Raw genomic sequence first — 25,788 nt, 5'->3', positions numbered from 1 at the left:
TTCCAAGGAGATCACGAGGGCAGACTATTTTCCTAGCAATACCACGACATTATTCCCCTGTTCACTCCGCTTCTCCTATAAGCGTGCGGTGGAATCTTCCAGAGCCTCCATGCACCAGCTGACTGAACGCAGAGGCAGACGTGGGAACCAGGCTTCCTTGTATTAAATCAGACCTTTACCCAAAAATGTAAAACCATACCACTCTTCTCACTAAGCTTTTTTCTTTTGGAAAATAGAGGATTTTTTTGCAGCAAAAGATGGTTATGCATGCAATGGGTTTATCATTGTTACTTTAAAACAAATAAATGTTTTAAAATTTTTTCAGCTCTAATGTTAATACTGAAAATATTGATGGATGTGGTCACGTAAACAAAGTTCCTTGGGGTCCTCAACAATTTTTTTTTTTTGAGGAAGATTGGCCCTGAGCTAACATCTACTGCCAACCCTCCTCTTTTTGCTGAGGAAGACTGGCCCTGAGCTAACATCCATGCCCATCTTCCTCTACTTTATATGTGGGACGCCTACCACAGCATGGTGTGCCAAGCAGTGCCACGTCCACACCCGGGGTCCGAACCGGTGAACCCCAGGCCACCGAAGCAGAACACACGAACTTAACCACTGTGCCACTGGGCCAGCCCCTCAACAAGTTTTAAGGGTACACATGGGATGTGAAAATGGGGGAAAAACTCCTCTTTCCCTGGCTCTGCTCACACTCCCACAACAATGCTTCTGACGCCAGACGTGTGGGTTTTCAACACACCAGGCAACTCTTCAACGCCAGCTGGGCGTCCAACAATTCAATCCCATTCTGACGCTAACTGGGGTAGTGCAGACCCCACAGGTTAAGGACTCAGTCCCGAAAGACCTCCCCCTCCCCCTGCTTCAGAAGCCACTTGCAAGTCCTGATTGTTACCTGTGCTTCCAACCCACTGGCAACAAATCAGCATCCCCACGACACCCTCCTCAGGATCAATAATTGCCCAATACAGCTCTCAGGACCCAGGAAAGCACTTTGCTCACTAGATTGCCAGGTTATTACAAAAGGACTTCAGTCAGGAACGCCCAGCTGGAAGAGACGCACAGGCAAGGTATGGGGGATGGGCACGGAGGTGCCACCCTCCCAGCACCTCCACGTGTTCAGGAACTCGGGAGCTCTCCAAACCTTGTACTTTGGGGATCTTTATGGAGGCTCCCTCACGTGGGCGTGATCGATTATTAACTCTCTGGAGGATGGGGGTGGGGCTGAAAGTTCCAAGCTTCTAATCACGGCTTGGTCTTACTAGTGACCAGCCCCCAGCCAGGGCCACCAAGGGTCGCCTCATTCAACCAAAAGTTACTCCTGTCACCCAGGAATTCCCAAGGGTGCGGGAGCTCTGCGTCAGGAACCAGGAAAGAGACCAATATACACATCTCTTATTATTTCACAGGGCAGGAGATGAAGAAGTTTTAAAAGTGCTGTTCTAAACCAAATCCCCCTGTGGGAAAATGAGACCCCAGAGGGCTGGTGCTCAGACAGGAGGGAGCGCCAAGGAGAAGCCAGATCTTGTGATTTCTGGTCCCAGGTCTAACCATAATCCCATCCTGCCTAACGTACGGCTGTGAGCTGAAGAAATAAACAGACAAAGCCAAGACACTTGACATGGTGGAGAAGATGGAAACCAGACAGGCACTGTCACCCTACGCTGACGCAGTGGGTCCAGCCTGTACCCAGAGGGCACGTGCGGTGCTGGAGCTGAGCCGGGAAGGGACAGCAGAGGGCGAGCGATGCTAGTGCAGGACACACCCGTAAAGGCACCTAATGAATGACTAATGGGAGAGTGGCCACACAGAGCAGGTCTCCAATTTAAATGTAACGTGTGTGCGCGCATGTAAGTCAGACTGGGCAGTTTCTGTCGTCTGTTACACTTTAGATAGAATAATGCTTTTATGCAAAGTCTTATTCGATTAAATGTAACTGATCTTTGAGTAAGTGTCGCCTTGGGCAGCTGGTGTTGGGAGAGCAGCCTGTCTGTGAAAACGCAAGTCTGGGGCACTCAGCAGAAGAGAACGTGCTTGTCCAGGGGACGCCCGGGGGGAGAGTGCTGACTGCCGTCCGCTCTGCCCCCAGCCCGGTGCTCCCATCGCCCTGACGCCTGAGGAATCCTGCATGGTCAGAGAGGGGAGACGGCCTTGGGGTGTCTGCAGATGGGGCCCGCCCCATTCAAGGACTTCCAAGGCCCCCCCAACCTGCCACCTGGGAGCAGAGCGCCGACTTCATGTAAGAGGTGGGGCTGGGGCTGCTCTGTACCCCAAATTGTCGCCGCTTAGAGCACGCTACCCGTGTCTGAATTCCATCACCGAGCTTTGTTCCCTGTTTGGGCTGGACAATCCCTTCGTGTCGCTAGCTCCTGGCAGGCCTGAGTCACGGCTGCTCATGCAAAATCAGGAAGTTAATCAGCTCATGGGAGCTTGAGGCTCTGCGACCCTGGACGGATAAGCTTTGCTGGGGATTATGGGGAAAACAGGGGCCTGGAGCTGGTGCCAGGGAGAGCAGGCACAGTGTGAGGGTGATGACAGGAGCCCAGTCTCTCTCCAGGAGCACCGAGCTTGGGGACAGGGGTTGAGGAGGAACCCAGACCCTCCGCTCAGGCATAGACGCCAGGACCTGGCCATCTCGGGGCAGACTCACATCAGGGTTGTTGGGTAAAGTGGGTACCACGGAGGGAAACCAAATGTCTGGCTTTTGGCCAACATGGGAGCAGGGAGCGAGGGGCGGGAGGAAGAGAGCTGGTCCCCGCCAAGAGCCGCAGGAAGCCCCCACGGCTTCATCGGACCTCCTCTCCTGGAGAGAGGGCATCCTGAGGGCCTGGTCTCGCCCTGTCCTGACCCCCAGCCAGGGCCTCGCTTATGCCCTGGCTCACGCTGACTCTGCTGTCATGAAGGCCCGGCCCTGGCTGGTCTCTCGCCCCCTTCCCATTCACTGGGGACCACCTGCTCTTTCCCTCCGTGGCTTTTCCCGGTCCGTCTCTCTGGTCTTCCTACGCCCTCTCAGATGAATCCGTCATCCTGCTCCTGAATTCTGTTCCAAATCTCTCCCACCCTTCCTGGCTGTCTTAGTTTTCAATGGCTGCTGTAACAAATAACCAGGAATTTAGCGGCTTAAAACAACACAAATTTATTATCTCACAGCTCTGTGGGTCAGACATCCTACACAGGTGTCGCTGAACTAAAAGCAAGGTGTCCGCAGGTCTGTGTCCCCTGGTGGCCCTACAGGAAAATGTTTCTTTGCTTTACCAGCTTCTAGAGGCCCCACCTTCCTCGGCTCATGGCCCCTTCCTCCCCCCGGGGTCTCTCTGACGCTGCTTCCACCATCACATCTCTTTCTCTGGATGCGGCCAGAAGAGGTTCTCATCTTTAAGGCCCCATCTGATGAGATTGGGCTGTTGGATAATCCAGGATACTCTGCCCATCCCAAGGGCCTTCATTTAATCCCATCTACAAAGTCCCTTTAGCCATTTAATGTCTCATATCCACAGGGTCCGGGAATAAGGACGTGCACATCTTGGGGGGGGGGGTCACTAGTCTGCCTACCACCCCGCCAGCTCCAGCAGTCCCCCTGCCCTCTGAGCCTCACCTCTCCCACCCAGAGCTGCCCTAGCACTTGCTCCGTCTAGGCTTCCCTCGGGTCTGCGGGTCGCCCCCCGCAAAGCTCCGACCACCCTGAGTTGTAACTGCTTGTCGATTTGTCGTTTTCCTGGAATAGACTTCCAGTCCGTGAGACCAGGGACAGGTTCGCCCTGTTTGCTGATGTATCCATGGCAACCAGCGCACAGCACTCAAAAACGATTTTAGCGGGAAACTCGTCTGTGACACATCACTTTCTATTTTAAATTACGTCCTGGCCAAATGATTTCTCCCGCAACACTGTCCACTTCTGGAAAGCAGCGTTCCCCTGGGGCTTGTCCGTGGGTCCCCCGGGGCGTCTGGACAGTGCTGGGCGCATGTCGGGGAACTGAATTGAATACCTAGGCTCAGACTCATCTCGACAGCCTGGCTCTTACACACAGGGCACACGGCGGGCGTGTACGGCGGGCATGTGGGAGTGAGGTGCCCTGGGTCGGGGAGGGCTACTTGGGAAAAGTTTCTGGAAGGGAAGTGCGTGGGGCAGAGGTTTGAAAGAGATGAAGGATAAGGATTGGCAGGGCCACCAGGTGATGACATCCTCTGGAGAACTGGTAGGAGCGGAGCCAGATATGGCAGACAGCTGGTGGGAGTGACCAGAGACCAGACAGCATGGGGGAGGGCAGACGTGGCCACAGGGCTTGGCCGAGGGGTCTGGATTTGACATGACAGGGCGCTATCAATGACTACTGAGCAATGAGCCACGTGCTGACAACAGGACTGCAGGAAGATGGGAGGGAAGCAGGGACAGAGGAAGAGAATGCATTTCAGGGAGCAGAGTGCTGGCGAGGCAGCAGGCGGGCAGGGTGACGAGAGCCGTCCCTGGGGCACATGGAGATAGACTAGATGTGGAGACAGGAGAGAGCAGAGTCAAAGATAACTTGACACCACAATCGGGGGGACCTGAGAAATGCAGGATGCTGGTGCAGCGAGGAAAATGGGAGCCTCCCTTCCATCTGACGGGGAGACGGTGAGCTCAGCATTGGGTACCCTTAGTGCTGGGGTCAGAGGGTCATGCAGTGGAGGGGCACAGACTCAGCCCCAGGCTACAGTTCCCGTGATGGTCCCCACCTCCACGCAGGAGGTATTTTCCAGTGCCTGACTGTCCCCCCGCCCCCACATGGCAGGCATTCTGTCTCTGCCCCAGCCTGCTCACCAAAGTTGTCATTCTAGACCTCCCCACTCCCGGGCCAGCCACGCTTCCAGTGCTTTGGCCATATAGACTCACATAACAACCCTGAAGGTAGGTATTATTATCCCCAGTTTACCAATGTGGAATTCTCACCGTGACGCCCCAGAGTGCCTGCAGCCTGGCCTCCCACTGGGTTTGATTTAATTCCTCCCAATCCAGTTTAGCACATGTTTCCCGAGCCCCCCCAAGTGTAGGGCACCCTGCCGGGCGGCAAGGACATAAAGAAGAGTAAGACAGAAGTAGGAGCGACAAGCACATACCCAATGACCTCCATGCCAAGTGGCTTCCACAGTCCACAATGCCTGGGAGGGTTTGATTTCCCCTGGACGCGGCCCATAAGCTGGTTCCAGCCACCAGCCTCGAGGGTGGGCCACATCAAGCCAACCCCCAGGGATCCCAAAATATCAAAGCTGAAAGGGACTTTAGTACCCGATCAACTCGTTTCACAGATAAAGACACTGAGGCCAGAGAGGGGGATGTCATCTCCGGAGTAACACAGCTGCTTATGGCGGAGCCAGGACCGAAGCCCAGGTGTCCCCACCCTGGATCTGCCACCCTGGATCCCAATGGCTCCCTGTTCCTTCACAGCTGGCGAGAAGTCCTCGTCTGCCCCTCAGCAGCCTGGACCTCCCTGCCTCCCTCCCCTAGGCTGGCCTTGCACCTCTTGCCTCCCTCTGCCAGGTCCAGAACCAGCACCTGGTGGAGGGGGACACGGGACAGGCTGAGGGGCTGCTGTGCACGCTCCACGGGTCAGCCCCCCGGCCTATGCCCCCCCACCCCCGGTTCCCTCCTCCTCCTCCTTAGGGTGGGAGGACGGGGAAAAGAGGTGGTGGCGCCGGGTAACGCCCCTGCAGCAAAGACGTGGATCCCTAAAGGACATTTCCAGATTGTGAACGAGGACAAAGCCCTTTAATCCGATTTCATCATTCCGGTTGTTGCTCCTAGAGTATTGTTGGTAAAGTGCTTTCTCTTTAAAACAGCAAAGTAGAACAAGCGCGTCCCGGCTCGGAAACCCCGAGTTTCACGATAGCAGGAGGGGCGGAGCGCGCCGGGGGGGAATTCTACAGGCCACACAAAGGCCGACGCTCCCTTTTCTGGTTCGGTCAGGTTTGAGAAATGCCTCCCTGTCCCTTGCGCGGGAGCCTTCCGCCCAGGTGAAGGTGGGCCTTGTTGCCTTGGCGACAGCGAGTGGGGCTGAGCGGCTGCTCCGACAGCCAATAGCAGCCTGGAGGGGCGGGGCCAGCTGGGGCCTGCGCGTCAGCGGCGGGGCTCGCAGGTTAGGGACGCGGCGTGGGGGAGGGGTGCGGGGGGCGCGGGGGCCTTGGGGGTCCCAGGCCGGGCCGAGAGCTTCGGGCGTGGTGGGCACTGGCTCCGGCCATCAGGTCGGGGCGCCCGGACCCCGCGCCCGAGGTTCCCGTCGGGCCTGCGCGGGGAGGAGCTGCTGCGGGGCGGCGATGGCGGAGGGCGGGGGCCGGGCCTGGTCGGGGCCCCCAGCAGGCCCCCGCAGCCGGGTGGGCGGCAGAGAGCCGGAGAGCTGGGGAGAGGGCATGCAGCATGTGGCCCCCGGGTTTGGAAGGCCCTGGGAGCCTGGATCCCAGCCCCCCACCCCATCCACGTCCGGCTGCACGGCTAAGGGGCCCGAGAGGAGCCATCGCTCCTTCGACTCCACGTTTCCTTTCCAGGTGTCCGGTCTGGCCGGCCGCCCAGCCCGATAAGCATGCAGCTGCTGTGTTTGGTGGCCGTGGTCGGCTGTTTGCTGGTGCCCCCGGCTCAAGGCAACAAGGTGAGGGGGGTGAGCCAGCCTTGGGCACCCCTTGGGCACGACCACCCTGCCCGCAGACAGGTCTCCCCCCGAGGCAGCTGCTGCCCAGCCCTGCCCCTCACTTCCCCTGGGGGCCAGACTTCTAGGGCTGTTTTCTCAGGCGCAGGACTGGGAGGGGACAGGGTGGTGCACAGAATTTCCGGATCAGGCAGGCCCGCGGTGGAATCCACCAGGAATTTTGTGTTTGGGGAAGTTATGCAAGTTCTCCACACCTTCTGGTGGAGTAGGAGGGTGCTATGTCCTGCTGTTTTAGGGAGAATCAAGTGATATGGGGAGTAGACATGCTCTGTGAGTGTGAAGTCCTGCACAGGGAGAAGCTTCTGTGATGGAGGGGGCCCAGCCTGGGTGCGGGGGGGCTACTGACATTCACTGCCCCTCCCCTCCTTCTGGGTGGAGGACTCTGAAGCTGGGCGTGGGGAGGTCTGTGGAATTTGAAGATCTCGAGGCTTCGAAGTAAGATGGACTCTGAGTCTGAGGCTTGCTTCCACTCCCTCCCGGAAATTCCGCACTGGAATGAGATGTCTGCGGGGCTGTCTCCTCCCCATTCAGAGAGGAAGGATTTGCAGGGGGCTGCTGAGTGGTCCCTGGGAACGTCCAGTTTCTCTTGTTTACCCTGCCCTGGCCTTCCCCAGCCCTAACCTGGGAAGTTGGAGGTGGAGTCAGGGGGAAGAGGCTAGCCGGCAAGACTGCTGGGCAGAGGTGCACACACAGGTGGGGCCCCAGGGGAGAGGACTGTCACTTTGCCTGCTGTCCCCGCCCCCCAAACACCCTGCTAGGCACTGGCAGCCCTCGGCAGCTCTCTGTGAGCCTCGTTTGCCCCCTGGATGGTTTCTGCCTTGAGGACCCCGTGCTGTGCTGTAGCATCCTTCCTGCGGAAGTCATTCCTGCCGAACTTGGGGATGGGGAAAGATCAAGAGCCTTCCTATGGTCGCTTTATGGACCAGGGAACTGAAAGTTGAGTTTGCTAGACCCCAGGCCCCGGGCCCTGCCTGCCTGATGTGTCCCTCCTTTTCCAGAGTTCTGAAGATATCCGGTGCAAATGCATCTGTCCGCCGTACAGGAACATCAGTGGACACATTTACAACCAGAATGTGTCGCAGAAGGACTGGTAAGGCACTGTGCAGGCTCCCCTTGGCTCCTACACCTAGTGGAAGTTATGGGTGTTTCCCAGAGTTCTTGGAGCCCTGGCGGACCCCTGCTCTCCCATCGCTTTAGGGAACCCTACAAAGGACTGTTTTGTCTGTGGTCACACGACACACTGGAAATAGGATCCGGATGTTTTGAATTCCAGCTGAGGGGTTCCTGGTCAGAGGAGTGGATTTTGTTATTTTGCTTTGATTTGGACGTTTATTAACGTGTGCCCAATAGTAGCAGAGGAGTTGGGAGAGGTGGGTCCTACAGCCACACACTGTGTGGGATCTTTTGCGTGCTTGCGTACTTTTGCAAAGCTCTGTTGCGTGTGGTGTTCAGTGCCAGTCTCAGAAGGACCCTGTAAGGTTGATGGGGTAGGTTGTGTTCCCATTTTATAATTCCAGAGACTGAAGCCCGAAGAGAGAATTTCAAATACACTCCTGGAGTCTTGAATTCCTTTCTGCCTGCCTCCCTTTAAAAGAGAGAGAAATAATCACCACTTCGTTCAGAGAAAGGAGACCAGCTTGTGAAGGGAAGTTCCTACACATTGTCCTAGAAGGGATGGTCCTAGAGGCGCTAGAGAGAGGCTGCAGAGAGGTCTCGGGCCACGTGGAGGCTCACAAGGACGGGAGAGGGGCTGGCCCCCTCTGGGAGGTGGGGGCGTGTGGAATTGGGGGCTTGTGGGTCTCAGTTATGTTCAGTGTGGTTTGGGTGTAGAATGGAGGCCAAAGGAAGAAAGCTTCAGGAAACAGACTTTCGTGTGCATGGCTGGAGCATTTCTAATCTGGGCTTAGGAGCTGGGAAGCCCCATCCTTGGAGACACCTGAGCACAGATGGGTGATTCCTTGATAAAGCCTCCGTGGAAGGGATCAGCGTCACAAGGGTTAGTACATTAGGATTGGCAGGTGCGCATTGAGAAAATACAGATTCCCCACTCCCTCCTGTCCTTGAGATTTGGGTTTGTAATTTTTCCCAGCTTTGTTGAGATGCATCGGACATACGACATTGTGTAAGTTTAACGTGGACGACGTGACGATTGGATACACGTATATATTGCGAAACAGTTACCACAGTAAGGTTGGTTAACACCTCCGTCACCTCCCATAATTACCGTGTGTGTGTGGTGAGAACATTAGGTTCCATTCTCTTAGCCACTTTCAGTATATAATATAGTATTCACTGTAGTCACCATGTTGTTCGTTACGTACTTAATTGAGTCAGTAAATATGGGGGGACAGTAACCTTTCCTTAAGGTCCCTCAGGTGATTATGATGTAGATTATTGGTCCAGAACAGCAGTGGGGAGCTTTGACCCCATCCAACCCTAAGATAGTCTGATTTCCCGAGGGGCAGCCTAGTTAGGGGCACACACTCTGGGGCTGGCCTGCCTGGCTTCACGTGTAGCTCAGCCACTTGTCGTTGCGTGACCAGTGACTTAACCTCCAGTGCACTTCAGTTTCCTCCTCTGTAAGACGGTGGCAGTATCGTGAGAATTAAATAATCACGTGTGCGTGCACGCACACACGTACGAGTTACTACAGTCCTGTGCTGCGTGATGACACTCCAGTCAGCAATGGACCGTGTATACAATGTTGGTGCCATCAGATGAGTGCCATCTAGCCCGGGTGTGCAGTGGACGGCACCATCTAGGTTTGTGTAAGTGCACTCTGTGACGTTCGCACAACAACGAGATCGCCTAATGACGCATTTCTCGGACGTGACCCCATCGTTAAGCGACGCATGGCTGTTTAGCGCTTTGAACGATCCCTGGCACGTAGTAAGTGCCATGTAAACGTTAGCTGATATCGTGACTAATATACGTTATCAAGCCTTACCAGAGGCCCCATAGGTAATCGTCATCAGACGTACACCGTAGCCCCGCACAACCGGGGCTCCCCCCGGCGCTGGACTGTCTCCCTCTGTTCTCGCCTGTCCTGATGGATTCACGAGGCCCTGAGACGTGAAGACCTGGGAGGAGCCCCTGCCACCTCCTTGTGTCTGTGGTTCTGGGTCAGATGGCATCAGTAAATGGATTGATGGATGTCTCAGCACCATCAGATCATAAGGCTGCATCCCACAGGCCCTGGCAGACGGTAAGGCTGCATCCCGCAGGCCCTGGCAGATCTTGGTAGCATGCACGGTCTCTGCCCTGAGGTTGCAGCCTGGCCTGAAACCCAGACTGGGATGCCCAGACACAGGAGTCCTGCGGGGACCTCTCAGGCCAGCGTTTATGTCCTTCCCTGTATACATCAGAATTAGGGGGCTGCTGATGAACAGTCTTAAATCTAGACCCTCAAGGCAGTTCTGTTAAGGGTGGTGGCTGAATCTGAGGCTGGACGTAAGATCCAGGATTTGTCCCAGAGGGAAGTCATCCTGTTTGGCTGGCCCCTGTGTGGCTGGTTTTCTGCCATCTAGCGTTGGGAGTGCTGAAGTACATGCCACAAAGAGACAGAAGCCCCAACAACTTTGCCAGCTGGCACGTCCCCCAGGGATGTACGGCATAGAGACCATCCCAGAGCAGGAAAGAACCCGCCAGGTTGGCTAGTTCAGGGTCTTTGTCCGTCTACAGATACAGCCTTTCTTCCAACAAAACCTGTTCTGGAAGCACAAGGTGTGGAAGTCAGAAGTGCTCTGGCTGGGAGGGAGGGGTCCCTCAGCCCCGCCTTGCACCCTGCTCCCGCACCGTGGGTCCTGGGGTGCCCACCAGAGCACAGTTTGAAAGATACTGCTGGAGTCAGCCTTCGTTCGTAAATGAGGAAACCCAGGGAGGTTAAATGAGTTGCCTACAAGCACAGAACGCGCAGAAGAGCAGAGACCTCAGCCCGGCTTGTTGTTCTCTGTGCCCTCTCCCCTGGTGTGCTCTGGCCAGCCTGTAGAGGCTTGAAGGCGCTGATCCCCACGGTAAATGGGGTCCTTCTGAGAGCAAGGACGTGTTTGGGGTCCCACTGACTCTCTGGAGAGCCGGACACGGCAGAAACGTCAGCTCCTCCTTTGCTGTTCCTTTACCCCTCACAGCCTATCCCTGAGTGACAGGACCCAATTTGAAGAGCTCAGGTTGGCCCCTCCCAGCTGCCTCTGACACCCCACTTTGGCCCCGTGGGGAATCCACGCATCCCACTGAAGCACCAGGAGCCCATGTGGCTTGGGACGGGAGGAATCTGGTCCTCAGAAGGATTGTAGTGACTTCCTGGAGATGGGAGGTCCCAGGAGTGGTGACCAGGTGCCGGGTGTGACCCTGGCCTTGTCTATCCCTGCTCCCTGTGGCAGCTGCATGTGGGATCTGAGAGGGTGGGTTCAGTCACAGTAGGGGAAGGACCATGCACGCAGCAGGGGGTACTGTGACGGAAGCTGCTGCCCGGAGGTGGGACTGGGTCACCAGAGGTTTAGATAAAGTCCTATATGCTGCACACATGTATGCCATATGTGCCCCTGCTAGAAACCTGGGTTTCTAGGGGGGACAGAGGCTTTTAGAGGACGCCCCATTTTTATTTCAACACCTGGTCTTCACATCGCACATCCTCCATGCTTCTGCCAGAAACCCAGCCTGAGTCTAGCAGGACCCCGGGACAGCGCGGAACAGGCCTGACTGCTCTCAGGGAGCTGTCTTCCACGCTGGCCGCATCCCTGTCAGAGCTGGAAGGGACTTGAGGGTCGTGTGGTACGAGCCCTGCCCGTCACAGAGGGGAGGACAGGCCCAGGGCACCAGACGCTTCATGGCAGGGCGGGGACAGCCCAGAGCTGGCTGTCCACTGCACCGTGACCCCCAGTTCGCCTCTGCGGACCTCTGGGGGTGTTTGGTTTTCCCAGGGGTGATGATACGGGTGCGTCTGCAGGGTCCCTGGCTTGCTCAGTGTGGTCTGTGAGCCAGCCAGGTTGGAAACGTGCTGCTCCGAGGCAGGCAGGGACGGAGCGGCCCAGGTTAGAGCCCAGACCAGCACGGGCCCCTGGGGCTGAGCATCCTGCAGCGACTGTGAGGCCGGGCGTCCAGTTTGGGTCCTGGCCTCAGCAGCGTGACGGCAGTCGCTCGGGTACCGAGCCTTGCTCTGGCCAGCACTGTGCCAGGCGCTGGGGACGTGGAGCGGACCCCTATCCTCAAGGGACATGACATCTCCCGGGGTGAGGGTCTGACTCCAGTGCAGAGCCATCAGTGGTGGCGCGGAGACGAGCGTGAGGAGCTGCTCTTGTGGGGAGGGCTCCGGAGCTGAACCCCGAAGGCCGTGTGGGCTTCAGAGAGGGGAAGGAGGCGGTGATGAAGCCGGGCATTCCTGGCACAGGGTGTGAGTCGTGTCAGGGAGGGGAGCGTGGCTCGTTCAGAGAAAAGTCCAGGAGGTCAGCACAGCTGGAGGGTGGGCAGCGGGGTGAGGAGCTGGACAGGCGGGCAGCCCCGGTGTGAGGTGGATGGGCGCCTGGGTGGAGCAGAGGCCCTGCGGTGGGGCAGCGACCGGGCTAAGCTGGGCAGTGGCAGGACCGGAGTTTCATCTGGGGAGACCACCGGGCTGCTGGTGAAAGTGGTTTGGAACAGGGCCAAACCAAGGCGGGAGGGCAGTGGGCGGGGGGCCATCTGAGGAAGACATGAGGAGGGCTCCGCTAAGACGCAGCCGTGGGGGAGAGTAAGGAAGCAGGGTTTTAGAGATGTTTGAGGAGGGGAGTCCCTGGGTGTGCGGGATTGTGGGTGGGAGTACAGGCAGTGTCAGGGATGGTTCCCAGGTTCAACTTGGGCCATGGAGTGGGTGGGAGACGTGCTCTCTGCCATTGGGAACACGACCATGGAGCCAGTTGGGGAATTGGGGAGTCAGGGGCAGAGGCTGTGGGGTTTGTGGTCCCGACGGGGCACTCACAGGCAGCGGGGCATGAGAATGGAGGAGAGAGACCCAGCTGATAAGTCTCATCTGAGACCCACCAGCCTCCAAGTAGAAATCTCTGGAAGGGACAGGCCCACTCAGGCAGCACACAGCATGAGATAGAAGGGCAGGCGGGGCCAGAACTTTGGGGAGTGGCAACTCCCTAAAGTTGGGGTGTACTGTGGGGAGCTGGTGCTCATGGGCAAGGGCAGGGCTGTCACCCTCGCTAGAGCCCTGCCCTCCCCAGGAGCCTGGTCCCCTCTGCCCAGCAGCCCTGCTGCTCCTCCCACGGCCCCCTCAGCCCTGCTCCTCCTCCCACGGCCCCCCTCGGCCCTGCTCCTCCTCCCACGGCCCCCCTCGGCCCTGCTCCTCCTCCCACGGCCCCCCTCGGCCCTGCTCCTCCTCCCACGGCCCCCCTCGGCCCTGCTCCTCCTCCCACGGCCCCCCTCGGCCCTGCTCCTCCTCCCACGGCCCCCCTCGGCCCTGCTCCTCCTCCCCCGGCCCCCCTCGGCCCTGCTCCTCCTCCCACGGCCCCCCTCGGCCCTGCTCCTCCTCCCACGGCCCCCCTCGGCCCTGCTCCTCCTCCCACGGCCCCCCTCAGCCCTGCTCCTCCTCCCACACCGCCCCCTCCCCCCCCCGCCCTGCTCCTCCTCCCACGGCCCCCCTCAGCGCCTGTCTCTGCCGCAGCAACTGCCTGCACGTGGTTGACCCCATGCCTGTGCCCGGCCATGACGTGGAGGCCTACTGCTTGCTGTGCGAGTGCAGGTACGAGGAGCGCAGCACCACCACCATCAAGGTAACGTACCACCAGTCCCACCCCCCTCCCCACCCCTGCCCTATGCCACCGGCTCTTCTCTGTTCTGGAACATTCTGGGTGGCTCTGGGACTGGCTTCTAAGCTGGCCTGGTTGTAGACGGAGGAACTATGTCCCACCCCGTCGTGGTGGCCGCTCTCCCTGCAACCTCCAGCCAGCGGTCCCCGCACAGCTGCAGCTGAGAGCATGGAGCTGGGAGCCTGGAGAGACGTGAACCAAGCCGGTGTCTGGGGCTAGGACCTGGGCAGAGGGCTCAGGCTGCTTCCTTTGGCTCCTCCCTGCACCATGTTCTCATAGGTCATTGGCTGGATTCAGGAGGGAGGTGGTGGACACAGCCACCACCACAGGAAGTGAGGCCAGCCAGGACCCAGGCCCTTCTCTGCCTCCAGGCAGGACTTGCCCAGATCATGGCTCTCTCTGGCAGAACCTCGTCTCCCAGACCCCCTCCGGGTCTCCAGTCCAGGTTCTCCATGGGGAGCCCGACCACGCTCTCCGATTTCGAGCATAAGGCCTTCCTGCTCCAGCTTTTAGGCTCATTTCCGTTTGTCCTGTCAAGAGTCTAGTAGTAGCATCGGGAAAGAGCTCTGAGGACCTTCACGACACCACTGAGTCCTCTGTCAGGTCCCCTTTGGGGGTGCATCAGAGGGGAGGGGGTCCTCACCACGATCCTCCCTGCCCAGCCCAGGGAGCCGGCAGCTCCTGGCCTGCCCGGGGGTCCTCAGTGTCCTCGCCTTTCAGATGGAGGGCAGCTGCCTGTTCCCGACCCCTGTCACTGCCCTGTCACGCTGTACAGACTCAATGCCTTTCATCCTCCGCCAAGTCCGTCCCTCCTGGACCCGGCCTTCCTCCTCTGAACCTGCTCCGGGGGCCCCACCCTCTGAGCCCTCAAATTCTGAGCTGGATGTCACCTCTCCCTCTTCAGTGGGGAAGGGACTTCCCGACATGGCGACCTCCTCCTAGTCCCCCCGATTTCCTTCCAGCCATTCTCCCAGGAGACTCCCCACTTTCGGCCTCTCCGAGAGTCAGCCTCCATTCCCCCTCCCCCTTCCTGGGGCGCGGGCAACAGGTCTGATTATTGACCCCATTTAAGGAGGCGTGAACGCTGATGCCCCCGCTGCGGAGGAGGTCGGTCCAGGTGAGCGTGGCTGTAGACTGAGCCCCACACCTGGAAGCCCGAGCTTGCTTTTATCCCCTCTTCACAGTCAGTTAGGGGCCAGGGCTGGGGTCAGAAGCCAGGGATGGCCCGGCGTTTGGAAGTAGAGAAAGCCTTTTGGATGGAGTCAGTGAACCTGGGTCCAGGTTACGTCTCTGCCGTGTACTAATCTTGGGACCTGTTGGTTCTCAATCAGGGGGTTCCTGGACCCCAAGGGACACTCAGAGATGAGTGGAGAGGCTTCTGTGGCCCCAATAACTGAGGTGTGTTGCTGACACCATTGCGGGGACCGTGGATGCTCAGTGTCTTGAGGGTCCAGTCTTCAATGCCCAGAGCTCCCACGTGGAGGAACGTTGCGTTAGCCTCGCTGCGTCTGTCCGACTGCAGCGTGTGAGGCTCTCCGTGTATGTGAGAAATTCGTGAAGTTGTCCCTCTGCCCCTGGCTGTCTCCTCCCTGCAGGGTTACCCATGGGGGCTGGACCTGGCCTCCAGCCATCATTGCACACCTTGCCAGGCTGTCCTGCTGGCGGGCGCTGGGTGCAGAAACGTCCCCCCATCACTCCCGCGCCCAGCAGTGGGATGCGCCCACGTGCCCAGGTTCCTTCTCCTCGGCCTCTGCGCCCGCCACCTGCTTGCTCTTCTTAGTGCCCCATCGCTTTCCACCCTTTGTCATAGGCTCTTCCGTAGCCAGGGGGCCCCGTTTCCCTGCTCCCCAGCCCGGGGAGCATCTTGGGGAGTCAGGATCCAGACTCCTTCCTTTGTCGTCTGTCTTCTATGCCTGCTGGGGAACTCAGTGTTCCTGTGGGACCCCCTCAGTTTGGGGCAGAGTTAGTAAACGCGTGGAGCAGGCCGTGCTGTCCCTTCCTGGCCCCCGTCCCTCCAGGCCCACACGGTCTCAGCCCTTCCCCAGTGCATGGTGCGGTCACCGCCGTGGGACGCAGATGCCCAGGGTGCTGCTCACGGGTCGGTCTCCTCCTCAGGTCATCATTGTCATCTACCTGTCGGTGGTGGGGGCCCTCCTGCTCTACATGACTTTCCTGATGCTGGTGGACCCTCTGATCCGAAAGCCGGATGCGTACACAGAACAGCTGCACAATGAGGAGGAGAACGAGGTAACGGGGCTCTGGGGCAGAACCAGAACGGCACCACTGGGGCCTGCATGGGGGTGTGTGTGCCCCGCCGTGCCCTGGTTCGCTCTTCTGCTCCATGTCCACACGTCACCCGACCCAGCTGTTTCTCCAGCAGGGGCAGCCCGTTGCCCTTGCAGGTGGAGCGGGAGGTGGCCTGCATGTCTCCTGATGTCTGGCACCATCAGCCTCGGTGCACAGCTTGGAGCCGCGTCCGCCTGCTTTACCACGTTTCTATCAGAGGGGACATGAGCCAACCAGGCCTGTCACACATACAGACCCCCGGCATCCTGGTTCCTCACGTCGTGTCAGGTTCTGCTGGGCTTGGAGGTGGCGATGGGCTTTCCAGATTCCACAGACATCTGTTGAGCCCCTGCTCACTGCAGATGCAGCCCCAGCCCTGGGGCAAAGCAGGATTTCAAGAGCCAGTGAGGAGTCAGGTGGTGGGAGTGCTGAGGTGGGAAACTACCGCGTATACGCTTGAGGAACCTTGAGCGTTTCAGGGATAAGGCAGGCAGGTCTAGGACTAGAGGCACGTCGAGCCGGCCAGCACGCTTCGGCCAGATTACTAAAGGCCTCAACTGTCAAGCTGAGGAGTTTTGGTTCCCTTACGTAAGGAAGATGGGAACCACCAACACCTGGGAGTCCACAAGCCTGGCAGGTGCTCGCACTGGGGTGGGGGCTGGTGGGGCTGGGGCAGGCCGGTCACACTAACAGTGACCCTCGTCCTCTCCCCCTTCCCCGTCCTGAGGAGCTCGGCAGCCTGCACAGGAGCCCGGGGTGGGAGCGGGAAGTGGTGAGCGCTGTGCGGCCTGCTGGGCAGAGTGGTGAGGGGCTGCACTCCCCAGGGAGATTGGAGGACTCTCTGACCCCACGTGCCCCGAGCTCCCCTTACAGGCCCCCACAGCCACCAGTTGTGTGCACGAGACAGTGGTCGGCCCGAGGGCCTCACAGCAGTGCGGGCGGTCCATAGGCGGGGCCGGGCTGTGCCGCTGTCTGCCCTGGGGATGGCAGCTCCAGAAGGCTGTGGAGGGCACCGCACGTCTGCCAGCTCCATCCCGAGGCCCCCTGCTGCTGGAGGGTGCTCCTCATGGCTCATCCAGGGAGGGAGGTGAGGGGAGGGAGCCAGCACAGATGCAGGGGGCTTCCAGTGGCGAAGCGTGTCAGCCACATCGAGGAGAGTGAGTTGAAGAGACTGGGAGGTGTGTAGCTTGAGGAAAAAACAAGAACCAAACTTCTGGAGGTGGCAGCCTTCAGACGTGTACAGATGAGAGCTTGGCCCCTCTCTGGGCGAAGCCAGGGGCGCAGAGACCCCGAATGGGGAGTCAAGAGAGGGAGGTTTGACGCCATGAGAAGGAGTCGTCTGCAAGACGAGGCAGTCCAGGTGAACCTCCACAGGTGCGTGGTAGTGCGTCCAGGGTCACTCAAGGTCACCAGACATCAGCTAAACTGCCACCAGCAGTCTCAGTTTGGAGCAATTCAGGCACTGGCTTGGACGTGGGAAAGGGTGGGTTCCCCCCAAGAAGAGGGTCCGGGGCTCAGATCCCGGTGTGGAGCGCCCAGCCGAGTCGGGGGCCTGCACGAGGCCAGGGAGCGGGGGAGGCCTGGCTGCTCCACGGGCCTGGAGCTTCTCCTAGGTACATGCCCGGACCCTTCCCCGTCTGCCCCCAGCCTCCTGCTGACATGAGTTTGGCCAAAGGTGGAGCAGAGAGGGTGGGCCTGGCCCCCTCGGAACTCCGGCCTGGGAGGTGGAGGCGCTGGCAGTTGGGTGGTCTGCGTTCACGAGGAAACCTTGCGTGCCTACCTGGTTATTAGCGCACAGTAATAGCAGCTCTGATGGAGGGGGGCATCGCTAATGAACACCCTGGATCGGGGTAATGTGCTAATTGCAGTCCTGGCTGGGGAGTAATTGAGAGATGTGGCCGCTGATTACACGGCTGGGCTGCGACTTCCCTGGAATGTGTGGCCGTGGGGCACGATGGCTGTGGGCCGGCCTTGTTGTGTCGCCTGTGTCCTGGATACGGAGCCGGAGGGCAGCTGCTGTCTTTGGGTCTGAGCCCAGGTACCCCTCCCCTGGGAGACCTGGGGCTCCCCACGTGGAGTCTTAAGCCGTGGCTGTCTCTGTTCATGAGAGGGGGCCTTGCGGAGGGAGGAGGGGGTAGAGTCGGTCAGTGTAGGTCCTGGGAGCCGAACCTGAATCAGAGGGTGGACGCTGCCTGGGAGAGTAGGAAGGGTTGTCCAGGGAGGGGTGCTGTCTGGCCGTGTTTCGGAGGTGCCGGGAGGACAATGGGCCCCGCAGGCAGCTGTCAGGCTGAGGCCCTGGGAGGGCCGAGTGGGGATGGATGACACCTGACCCCGAGGTTCTAGAAGATGAAAAGCGTGTTCGGACTCTGATACCCTGGCCGGGGTGCAGCCCGCTCTGCGGAGAGATGGGGGTGGGCAGTGCCCTGGGGGTGGCTAAGGGACCCCCTCAGGGCAGCCGTGAGTGTGTCTGCACTCCCTCCACTCGTGACTGTGATACCACCGTCTTAGGTCCTCCTGGCTCGTCCCTTCTTGGGGATCAGCAGCACCGTTCCCCTCGCACGCACGTGGCTTCCTTTCCTTTGGCCCTTCTCAAAAGTCATGCAGGTGGCACCATGTGGGTCCACAGACCCCCTGTCTGCCCGAGGGGGTTTAAGCAGGGAGCCTGGGGGCCATCGAGGGACCAGGAGGCAGGAGACGGGCCGGAAGGAGGAAGCTGGACGCTGCAGGAGGCTCCTTGCCAGGTGGGGGTGGGGGACTTCTCCTTCTCTTCATCCTGTCTGGGATGGAAGGCCTCCTGGCTGAGGGGATCTTCAGAGCTCAGAGGATGGAAGGGGCCCTGTCCCGGATGGGGAGGGGTCTTTGCGGACCCTCCGGTCTCAGTGCACATGGGGAAGCGGTAGGGAGGTCCCGCCTGGCTGTCGGTGGCAGAACCAGGACGGAGGCCGTCTCTGGGTTTATTAGTGGCCTGGAGAGCATGTCCCTTAAGAAGGACGGGGCCTCCTTGGGCTGGGGAGGGCGGGGGGGGGCGTCTTCGCTTTCACCCCAAGAGGAAGAAAGTGGCAACGGGGCCTCGGTCTCTGAAAGTTCTTCTCGGCCTGTACAACTCGGTGACCTTGAGAAGGGAGCTTGGGGTCCAGGGCTCCCCCAGGAGTCTGGGCCCCATCAGAGTGAAATCTGGAGGTGGGCTCACTTCCCGGGACTGGGGGGCCCTGGGTGCCATCCCCCCAGTTCCTGTAGCCGGGAGCTCTCCTACCCCAGGCTGGAGGGCTGGAGGAGGAGGGGAGGCCTCGCCTGCATCCCCGGCCCCGGCCCCGGCCCCGGCCCCGGCCCGGGGAGGAGATGAAAGCTGCGCGTCCCTTTGAAAGCGCTGGCAGGCCTCGGTGGGCCTGACTGCCGGGCGCTGCCTCCCAGGATTCCAGCAGCTTTAGGGCTAATCCCCGGGCTCAGACGCCCTTTGAAAGGAGGAAGCGAGCATGTTTGCCGGGACGGAGCTGCCTTAGATGTGCAGGTCTGGCTCTTTGAAGAGAGAGAAGCGAGGGCTTCTAGGAGGCTCCGGGTGTCTCTGCTGCTCCCAGCGCCGGCCCCCTGCACTCTAACAGGGTCCTCCGAGATCTCCCCCATGGGCGCGGCTGCCACCCTGGGCCCCTGGGGGAGAGGGGTGCGGGGATCAAGGAGAGAGGATGATGGCCGTGCTGATGGTGGTGGCGCCTGGGCACATGGGGACCGCAGAGAAGACAGGGCTCAGGGCACTGGGCTCCCGCTTCCTCCAGGGAGGGTTGAGCAGCACACGACCTCGGGGGCTGATGGGGACGCACCCTCCTCTCCTCTGAGGACAAATGGGAGGGCTGCGAGTCAGTAGACGTTTCTAGAACAGCCATCAGGCCTCGCAGGACTGTTGGCAGGAGCAGGGTTTCAGATCCCAGTTCTGGTGGGAGTCCAGCTCTGTCTGCCGCTTCCTGTCCCCAGGGGTGCTGACCGCCCGGTTCAGTTCTCTGACTCTGGAGCAGGCTTGATGGTCCCCTCAGCATATTGTTGTGATCGCGTGTGTGCCAGCGTCACGGTGTGCATTCCTCCTTCAGAACTAGACGTTTCGGGGGTGGTCTTAACACCCGAGGAGCGTGCTATCGTTGGAGGGGAGGCTGGGGCGGCACGGCAGAGGCCTGGCGGGGAGGCAGGCACGGCAGTACAAAGGCCGCGTGGACGAGTGTGGCCGAGGACGGGAGCAGGGCAGGCGAGGCTGGCTGCGGGCTCATGTAGCTCAGAGTGGGCCGAGCTCAGGGCAGGTCATCCCTGAGCAGCCGGGGCGCCAGGCAAGGCCTCTGAGCAGAAGCAGCGGCATGTGACAGCGTCAGAAGACGCCTGGTGGTTCATGCACGAGGAAGCCTGGGGCTGGCTGCAGCAGGAGTCGGTTATTCGTCAGCACTGAGGGAGGACGCAGGCTCACACTCGCCCGCTTAGCTGTGTGGCTGGGGGAGCACGAGGCTGCCTGTGCTGTGCGCCCCCAGGTCTGGGGCCGAGGGCCGCCCACCAGAGGTGGGGGTTCTCTTTCCTCATCTCCCTGTTGTCCCAGAGCCTCGGGTCCGGTCCAGAGCTGGCTCAGAACCAGCGCCTCCGGGCGGGCTGAGGAGGGTTCATGCAATGGTTTCACCAGGCGCTCATGGGGAGTCTGTCAGCTCAGTCTGGTCCATACGGATCTTCGGGGTCTCCCAGGGCTGGGGGGGGCCAGCGGCAGTGCCTGATCCCTGGTGCCTTCACTGCTCTCTCCTTGGGGTTAGTCTGCTTTTGGGTTTTCCACGTTGGCCACAGAGGGACCCAGGCGTGTCTTGGGGTAAGGGGTGTGCAGGCATGGGTTCAGATCCTGGCCCGGCCGCTGAACTGCTGTGTGACCTTGGGCGGCGAGGTGATTCGTCTTCCGCGGTTTCCTCATCCACAGCTGGGAATAATGTCGCCCACGTGCCAGTCCCGTGGGCCTGGTGGGGATCCATGTGGAGTTCCCCGCCCAGCGCCTGGTGCACCGTGGAGCTGTCACCACCGTGCTGGTCCGCCCCCACCAGGGGGCCCTGGGAACCTGTCAGCATCCAAGCGCCTCCTCCTGATTGGGGCCACCCCCCCTCCCCTCACTGCCTTCTGCCTCCCCGAGCTGCCTGGAGACCCGGCCTCGGAGGGAAGGGGCGAGAGACAGTGGGCTTTCTCCCACCTGCGGCCACCGTCCCACTACAGAGCCGGCGCGGAGGCCGCTCCGGGCTGTCTCAGAACAGGTGCGGGGTCTTAATACCTTTTAATCAGACTCTTAGCACGGGGACACGGAGCTCTCCACCCAGATTCTCCCTCTTAGAGGCAGTTGGTTAAGACTTTACCCGAGGGAGAACAAACGAGGCCGTGGTCGTGCGCTGCGTGCTGGCGCGTCCCCTTCATGCTCTGCCTGCCCCCCCAGCCTCCCGAGACGCAGAGCCACGCACACGCAGGCAACAGCCTCCCAGCGCCCCGCTCCTCGGGGTCACACCCTCCCTCCTCGCTGGTCCTGGGAGGAACAAGATGGGGACTGGGCAGGAGAGGCCAGGAGAGCTAGGTGCTGGCGGGCCAGCGGCGTCCCTGGCCCCCGGGAGCGTTCAGTGGGCCCCGCTGAACTGGAAAGGAACAGACTTGAGAGGGGACGTGATGCAACAGTCCTTATTCCAAGGCCACAGGCTGCTAGCTTCCCCCGCCCCTGCCTGGGAGACCCCGCAGCTGGGCCTGATATTAGGAATCGCTGCTGTTCCCCAAGCGCTTGCTGTCTGCCAGGCGCTGCCAGAGAGCTCAGGTTTGTGGTCTCGATGAGAAGAGCAATAGGTGGGGAGCAGGTTCAGGGGACCGGGTGACTTGCCCAAGGCCCTGTTCTGATAGGCGCAGAGCCAGCGTTCACGGCCAGGCTTGTCTGATTCCGGAGAGTTCTGCAGGCTGCGCGAAACTGCAGGGCGCTCCCGGAGCGCCTGTCTGTGGCCACCAGCCTGCCAAGTGCCGGGCGCGTGTGATCGCGTGTCTCCTGCCGGCCCGTCTCCTGATTGGGAGCCAGGGTTTTCCAAACTGGAGGTCACGACCCGTGAGGTCATGAAGTCAGTTGAGGAGTCACGGCCAGCATTTTAAAAAACTAAATGGAGCAGAGCAGGCAACGTCAGAATGCACCGTACTGGGCAGTCTGTGAGATTGTAACTGTGCGTGTGTGTGTGTGTGTGTGTGATGCAATGATGTCGGAGCGTCAGGTGACGGAATTCCTGCTGATGGTGTGGTCAAGAGCCTGAGCAGCCTGGCATGGTTAAGTTGAGCTGGGCCGGGGGGCCTGAGGCCGGAGGAGAGGGTGGCCCCTCAAAGCCCAGGCGTGGAGCCCTGGGGTCCGGACCCCACACGCAGCATGCCCCTGCCAAGGCTGCTAGCACCTGCCTCCGAGGTGTTGTGACCCTCACCTGGCCTGGCAGAGGGCGGGGCCTCGAGTCCTGGACATGGGGCTCCTGGGGCTGTGTCCGTCTCTAACTTGCCATGGGCAGTGCTTGTGAGACTCTGCGGCGACAGTGGACCGCCTGCCGGCCTCCCCTCCAGCCACCTCTCTGCCCCCCACCCTCGCCCGGCCCCCCTCCTGCTCCCCGCCTGGCAGCTGCGTGGTGACAGAAGCCGTGCCAGCTCAGGGCGTTAGAAGCGCAGTTGCATTTACTGGGCGGCCCCAGGCTCAGAGAGGTGTGCTAATCCCTTAAGAGACGTGTGGCAGGAGATGAGAGGCAGGGAGAGCCAGGGAGGAAATCCCCAGGGGGGTGTGGGCCTGGCCCTCGGCTCCAGTCCCCCCCAAAGATCAGGCTCGGGTCCTGCAGGAAACGCACGGGCTCCGGCGTCAGGGGCAGAGAAGTGGTAATTAGGGGAGGATGCTGCCTTCAATGACGACGACAGAAACCGTTCTGACAGCAAAGGGGCGGGGGCGGTGGGGTGGGTGGAGAAGGAGCGAGCCCACCCAACTGGCCCAAAGGGTGGGCCAGGGCTGGCTGTGGGATGGGGTGCTGGGGTCCAGCTCCGAATTTCCCTCCCTGCCAGACTCCCCAAGGGACGTCATCCCCTGTTTCCCGGGAGAATGAACTGGGTATCCCAGCCCCATGAGAGCAGATCCTGTGGGTGCCCCCCTGTGCAGGCCCCTCAGAGGGCCCTCTCCTGCCCAGAGTGGATGTGCGCTCCTCTCTGCGCAGCCAGGTCCTAGCCCTGGGCCTTCCTGCAGCCCTGAGCTGTGGCGGCCGGGCAGGGGAGTTCTGCAGCCCAGGACCAGCCTTGGGGCAATCGATGCATTTCCTGAAACAGCAAGTGTCTTGAGTCCCCAGCGCTGAGTGAGGTCCTGAGGCCAACACTCAGTGTTCCCGTCGAGGGTTAGAAACAGGCCTGGGGGTGCACCTGTGGACCTGACGAGCTGGCTGTTTCGTACCTGGGGCCCCAGATCATGGTCTTCCAGGCGCCCCCTTCCCGGGCCTGGTCCTCCAGACTCTACAAGCACTAGCCTCCAGCTGGCCGGGTGCTGTGCTGGGCCCTGTGGGTGGAGGCCAGGCCCTCCAGGAGCCCGCGGCCCTGGGGAGCCCCAGCCTCCCAGTTGGGGGTGGAGGGAGTTCAGACTTTGGGGTTGCTCTCGGGGCATGTGTTGCGTGCCAGCTTTCCAGACCCCTCTGGCTCACGGTGCCAAATCTTCCCTTTCCTGTCCTCCTGCAGGATGCTCGCTCTATGGCGGCTGCCGCGGCCTCCTTCGGGGGACCCCGCGCCAACACGGTCCTGGAACGTGTGGAAGGCGCTCAGCAGCGGTGGAAGCTGCAGGTGCAGGAGCAACGGAAGACGGTCTTCGATCGGCACAAGATGCTCAGCTAGAGGGCCCGGCACAGTCGGGCCAAGGACCAGCGGCCACGGCTGGATAGAGCCAGGGGCCACTCTCCCCTCCTTCGACGCCACCCTTCCTGGGTCTTCCCTTTAAAAGCCTGTGGCGTTTTTTCCTCCTTCTGCCCCTCTTTAGAAACGTTGTTCTCAGCTGAGTTAATTCCGGAAGCGTGATGGGGTCCCCGATCTCTCGTTCGCCTGCTCAGGTCTTGGGGGTTTGTGGGGGGAAGGCAGGCCAAGAGGGGATGGAGGCGTCCGTCTCAGGCGGCCTCAGGGTTGGAAGGAGCCTCTCTCTCATTGCTCCACCCTTGCCACCTCTCCGGCTCCAAATCCCGGGAAGGTTCCAGCCTCTGGAAGGTGGAGCTGGGTCGTCAGGACCTCGGTGTGTGGGAGGAAAGCCTGGCCCCTGCCACCTGTGCTGCTTTCTGCTGTGGTTGTGGTGGCTGCCTTCCTCGCCACCCCGAGACGTCAGCCCCCGAGCACCCATCCCCTCTTCCTCCTCCCTCCTCTCCTCCCCTGACGCATGGTGGTGGCCGTGCACCCTGCCTCCTCTCGGCCCGGGCCCTCCCGCCCACTCAGGAGGCCAGGCAGGCCCCTTGCCTCCCTGTGTGTGTTGTCACTGAGCCAGACGGGTGGTGGGACCACGCGGCACAAGGCCGGGCGGTGGCTCTGAATGCCACAGCCTTGGGGCACCACGCATCCCTGAATTTCCTTGTAGCGTGCATGGGCAGACATGTTTGTCTACCGTTGTCTGTAAGTCAAGGAAGCCATCATTAAATTGTCTTATTTCTCACTTTCTGGATTTCAAGAGACTTAGAGAACTGAGTGTCCCACGTGTGGCCTGGTGAGTCCTGTGTCCCAGAGAGGGGACGGAGCGTCATCTTGGCGGGTCCAGAAGAGAGGCAGACGTGGCAGTCCTGGTGGCCAGGGCAGAGCCCACGGGGAGTCCATGTGGAGGCCCCCTGATGGGGAGAGACTGGCCACGGGGCCTGCTCCTCACGGCTCCCTGCCCTGCGAGGGGTGGGGAGCGGACTAGCCCCGGGAGTGACCCGGAAACAGGATCCGTGTTTGTCTTTGTGGGGGAGCCCCCTGAAGCTCTGAATTTGTCTGACGTCAGTCTCTTGCAGGCACCGTAAGGGATGTCACTGTCAAGCTCCTTGAGTTTCTGGATGAAACCAGCAGGTGTTGGGGGGGCGCAGCCAGGGGAACAGAGCAGCTCCGGGGCCACACGGAGGAGCCCAGCACCGGCTTCCCTCCCTCCCACCCCAGGAAGTGCAGATCGGGGGGCCGTTGGAGCCCGGGCAGAAACGAGGGACCTGGAGGGGCCCATTGGGTCTGATCGAAGTTCCTGTCCTCCGGGGTTGTCCGAATAAGCGTGTATTAAGGCTCTTGTGTGGGTTCTGTGCAGGTTCTTGGTGAGGTGCGTGGGGGGTGGATCTTGGTCTACAAAAATTTGCCCAAGTTCAGAGCTGAGTACAAGTCCTAAAGGGAGGGGCGACCTGCACACGGGGTCCCAGGAGAGCAGAGCCGAGAGGGGCTCAGCGATGGTGGGTCCTGAGGGTGCCAGCCAACATGACGTTCGTGGCAGGGCTCACAGGAGGTCCACAAGCTGCGGCCACAAGGCTGGCGCAGAAGAGCCAGCACTGATGACACTTCTGTCCCCTCCATCCGCCTGGTGCACGCCCGGCACCTGCTCAGGCCACGCGTGGCTTTGGAAGCATCAGGCCGTCGTGTTCCCTCGAGATGGGCCCTCTTACTCAAGAGGCGGGTGAAATCAGGGCCTTCCAAAGGTGGGCAAGTGGCTGTGTGGGCCTACCGAGAGTAACCAATCCAGAAGCGGGTGTCTGACACTGCCGCCGCCTCCCTCTAAACCTCACAGCCTGGGGAATCCTCGAGTACTGCCTTTCTCTGATTCTTGTGAGTCCTGTGGACGATCCAGCCACTCTGTGGGGCGCGTAAGGGTTTGGTCTGAAGCGAGCAGCCATTGCTGGCCATCAGTAAGCCCAGGAGAGGAAAGTGAGTGATAGAAGGATCCCTCTACGTAAGGATTTGACCAGTAACCCAGCATCTAGGTCTGCTTCCCTTTACTCACAGACGGCTGTTCCAGGGTGTCCCCCTGTCTGCCTGTGAATGGTGAAGGTGGGGCGCCCAGC

The 25,788-nt window shown here is 60.4% G+C and overlaps 1 protein-coding gene across 4 annotated transcripts; it reads left to right on the top strand.

Annotated features, from left to right (window-relative positions):
• Positions 1 to 5,875: 5,875 nt before the first annotated feature.
• TMEM9 (transmembrane protein 9) lies at positions 5,876 to 24,428 on the top strand. 4 transcript variants are annotated; one of them, XM_001494374.7, is made up of 6 exons: positions 5,876 to 6,128; positions 6,535 to 6,635; positions 7,691 to 7,782; positions 13,333 to 13,441; positions 15,593 to 15,724; positions 23,477 to 24,428. In XM_001494374.7, exons 2-6 carry the CDS (start codon positions 6,570 to 6,572, stop codon positions 23,627 to 23,629), a joined length of 552 nt encoding a protein of 183 aa, XP_001494424.1. In that variant the 5' UTR covers positions 5,876 to 6,128; positions 6,535 to 6,569; the 3' UTR covers positions 23,630 to 24,428. The 4 variants fall into 4 exon arrangements, with proteins under 4 accessions (XP_001494424.1, XP_070111967.1, XP_070111966.1 ...); XM_070255866.1 differs by having other exon boundaries at positions 6,124 to 6,234; XM_070255865.1 differs by lacking the exon at positions 5,876 to 6,128 and adding an exon at positions 6,131 to 6,262.
• Positions 24,429 to 25,788: the final 1,360 nt, after the last annotated feature.

Source organism: Equus caballus, chromosome 30 (genome assembly GCF_041296265.1).
Source record: "Equus caballus isolate H_3958 breed thoroughbred chromosome 30, TB-T2T, whole genome shotgun sequence".
NCBI classification, from domain to species: Eukaryota; Metazoa; Chordata; class Mammalia; order Perissodactyla; family Equidae; genus Equus; species Equus caballus.
Note: the sequence above shows the minus strand (reverse complement) of the source record. Positions and strands in the feature narration are given on the sequence as shown.

What these genes read in the sequence shown, in the direction of transcription:
- TMEM9 (XM_001494374.7), top strand. Translation starts at nt 6,570, where the DNA reads ATGCAGCTGCTGTGTTTGGTGGCCGTGGTCGGCTGTTTGCTGGTGCCC. An exon ending in CCCCGGCTCAAGGCAACAAG is followed by an intron (nt 6,636 to 7,690) that starts GTGAGGGGGGTG and finishes CTCCTTTTCCAG; the next exon opens with AGTTCTGAAGATATCCGGTG. An exon ending in AATGTGTCGCAGAAGGACTG is followed by an intron (nt 7,783 to 13,332) that starts GTAAGGCACTGT and finishes TCTCTGCCGCAG; the next exon opens with CAACTGCCTGCACGTGGTTG.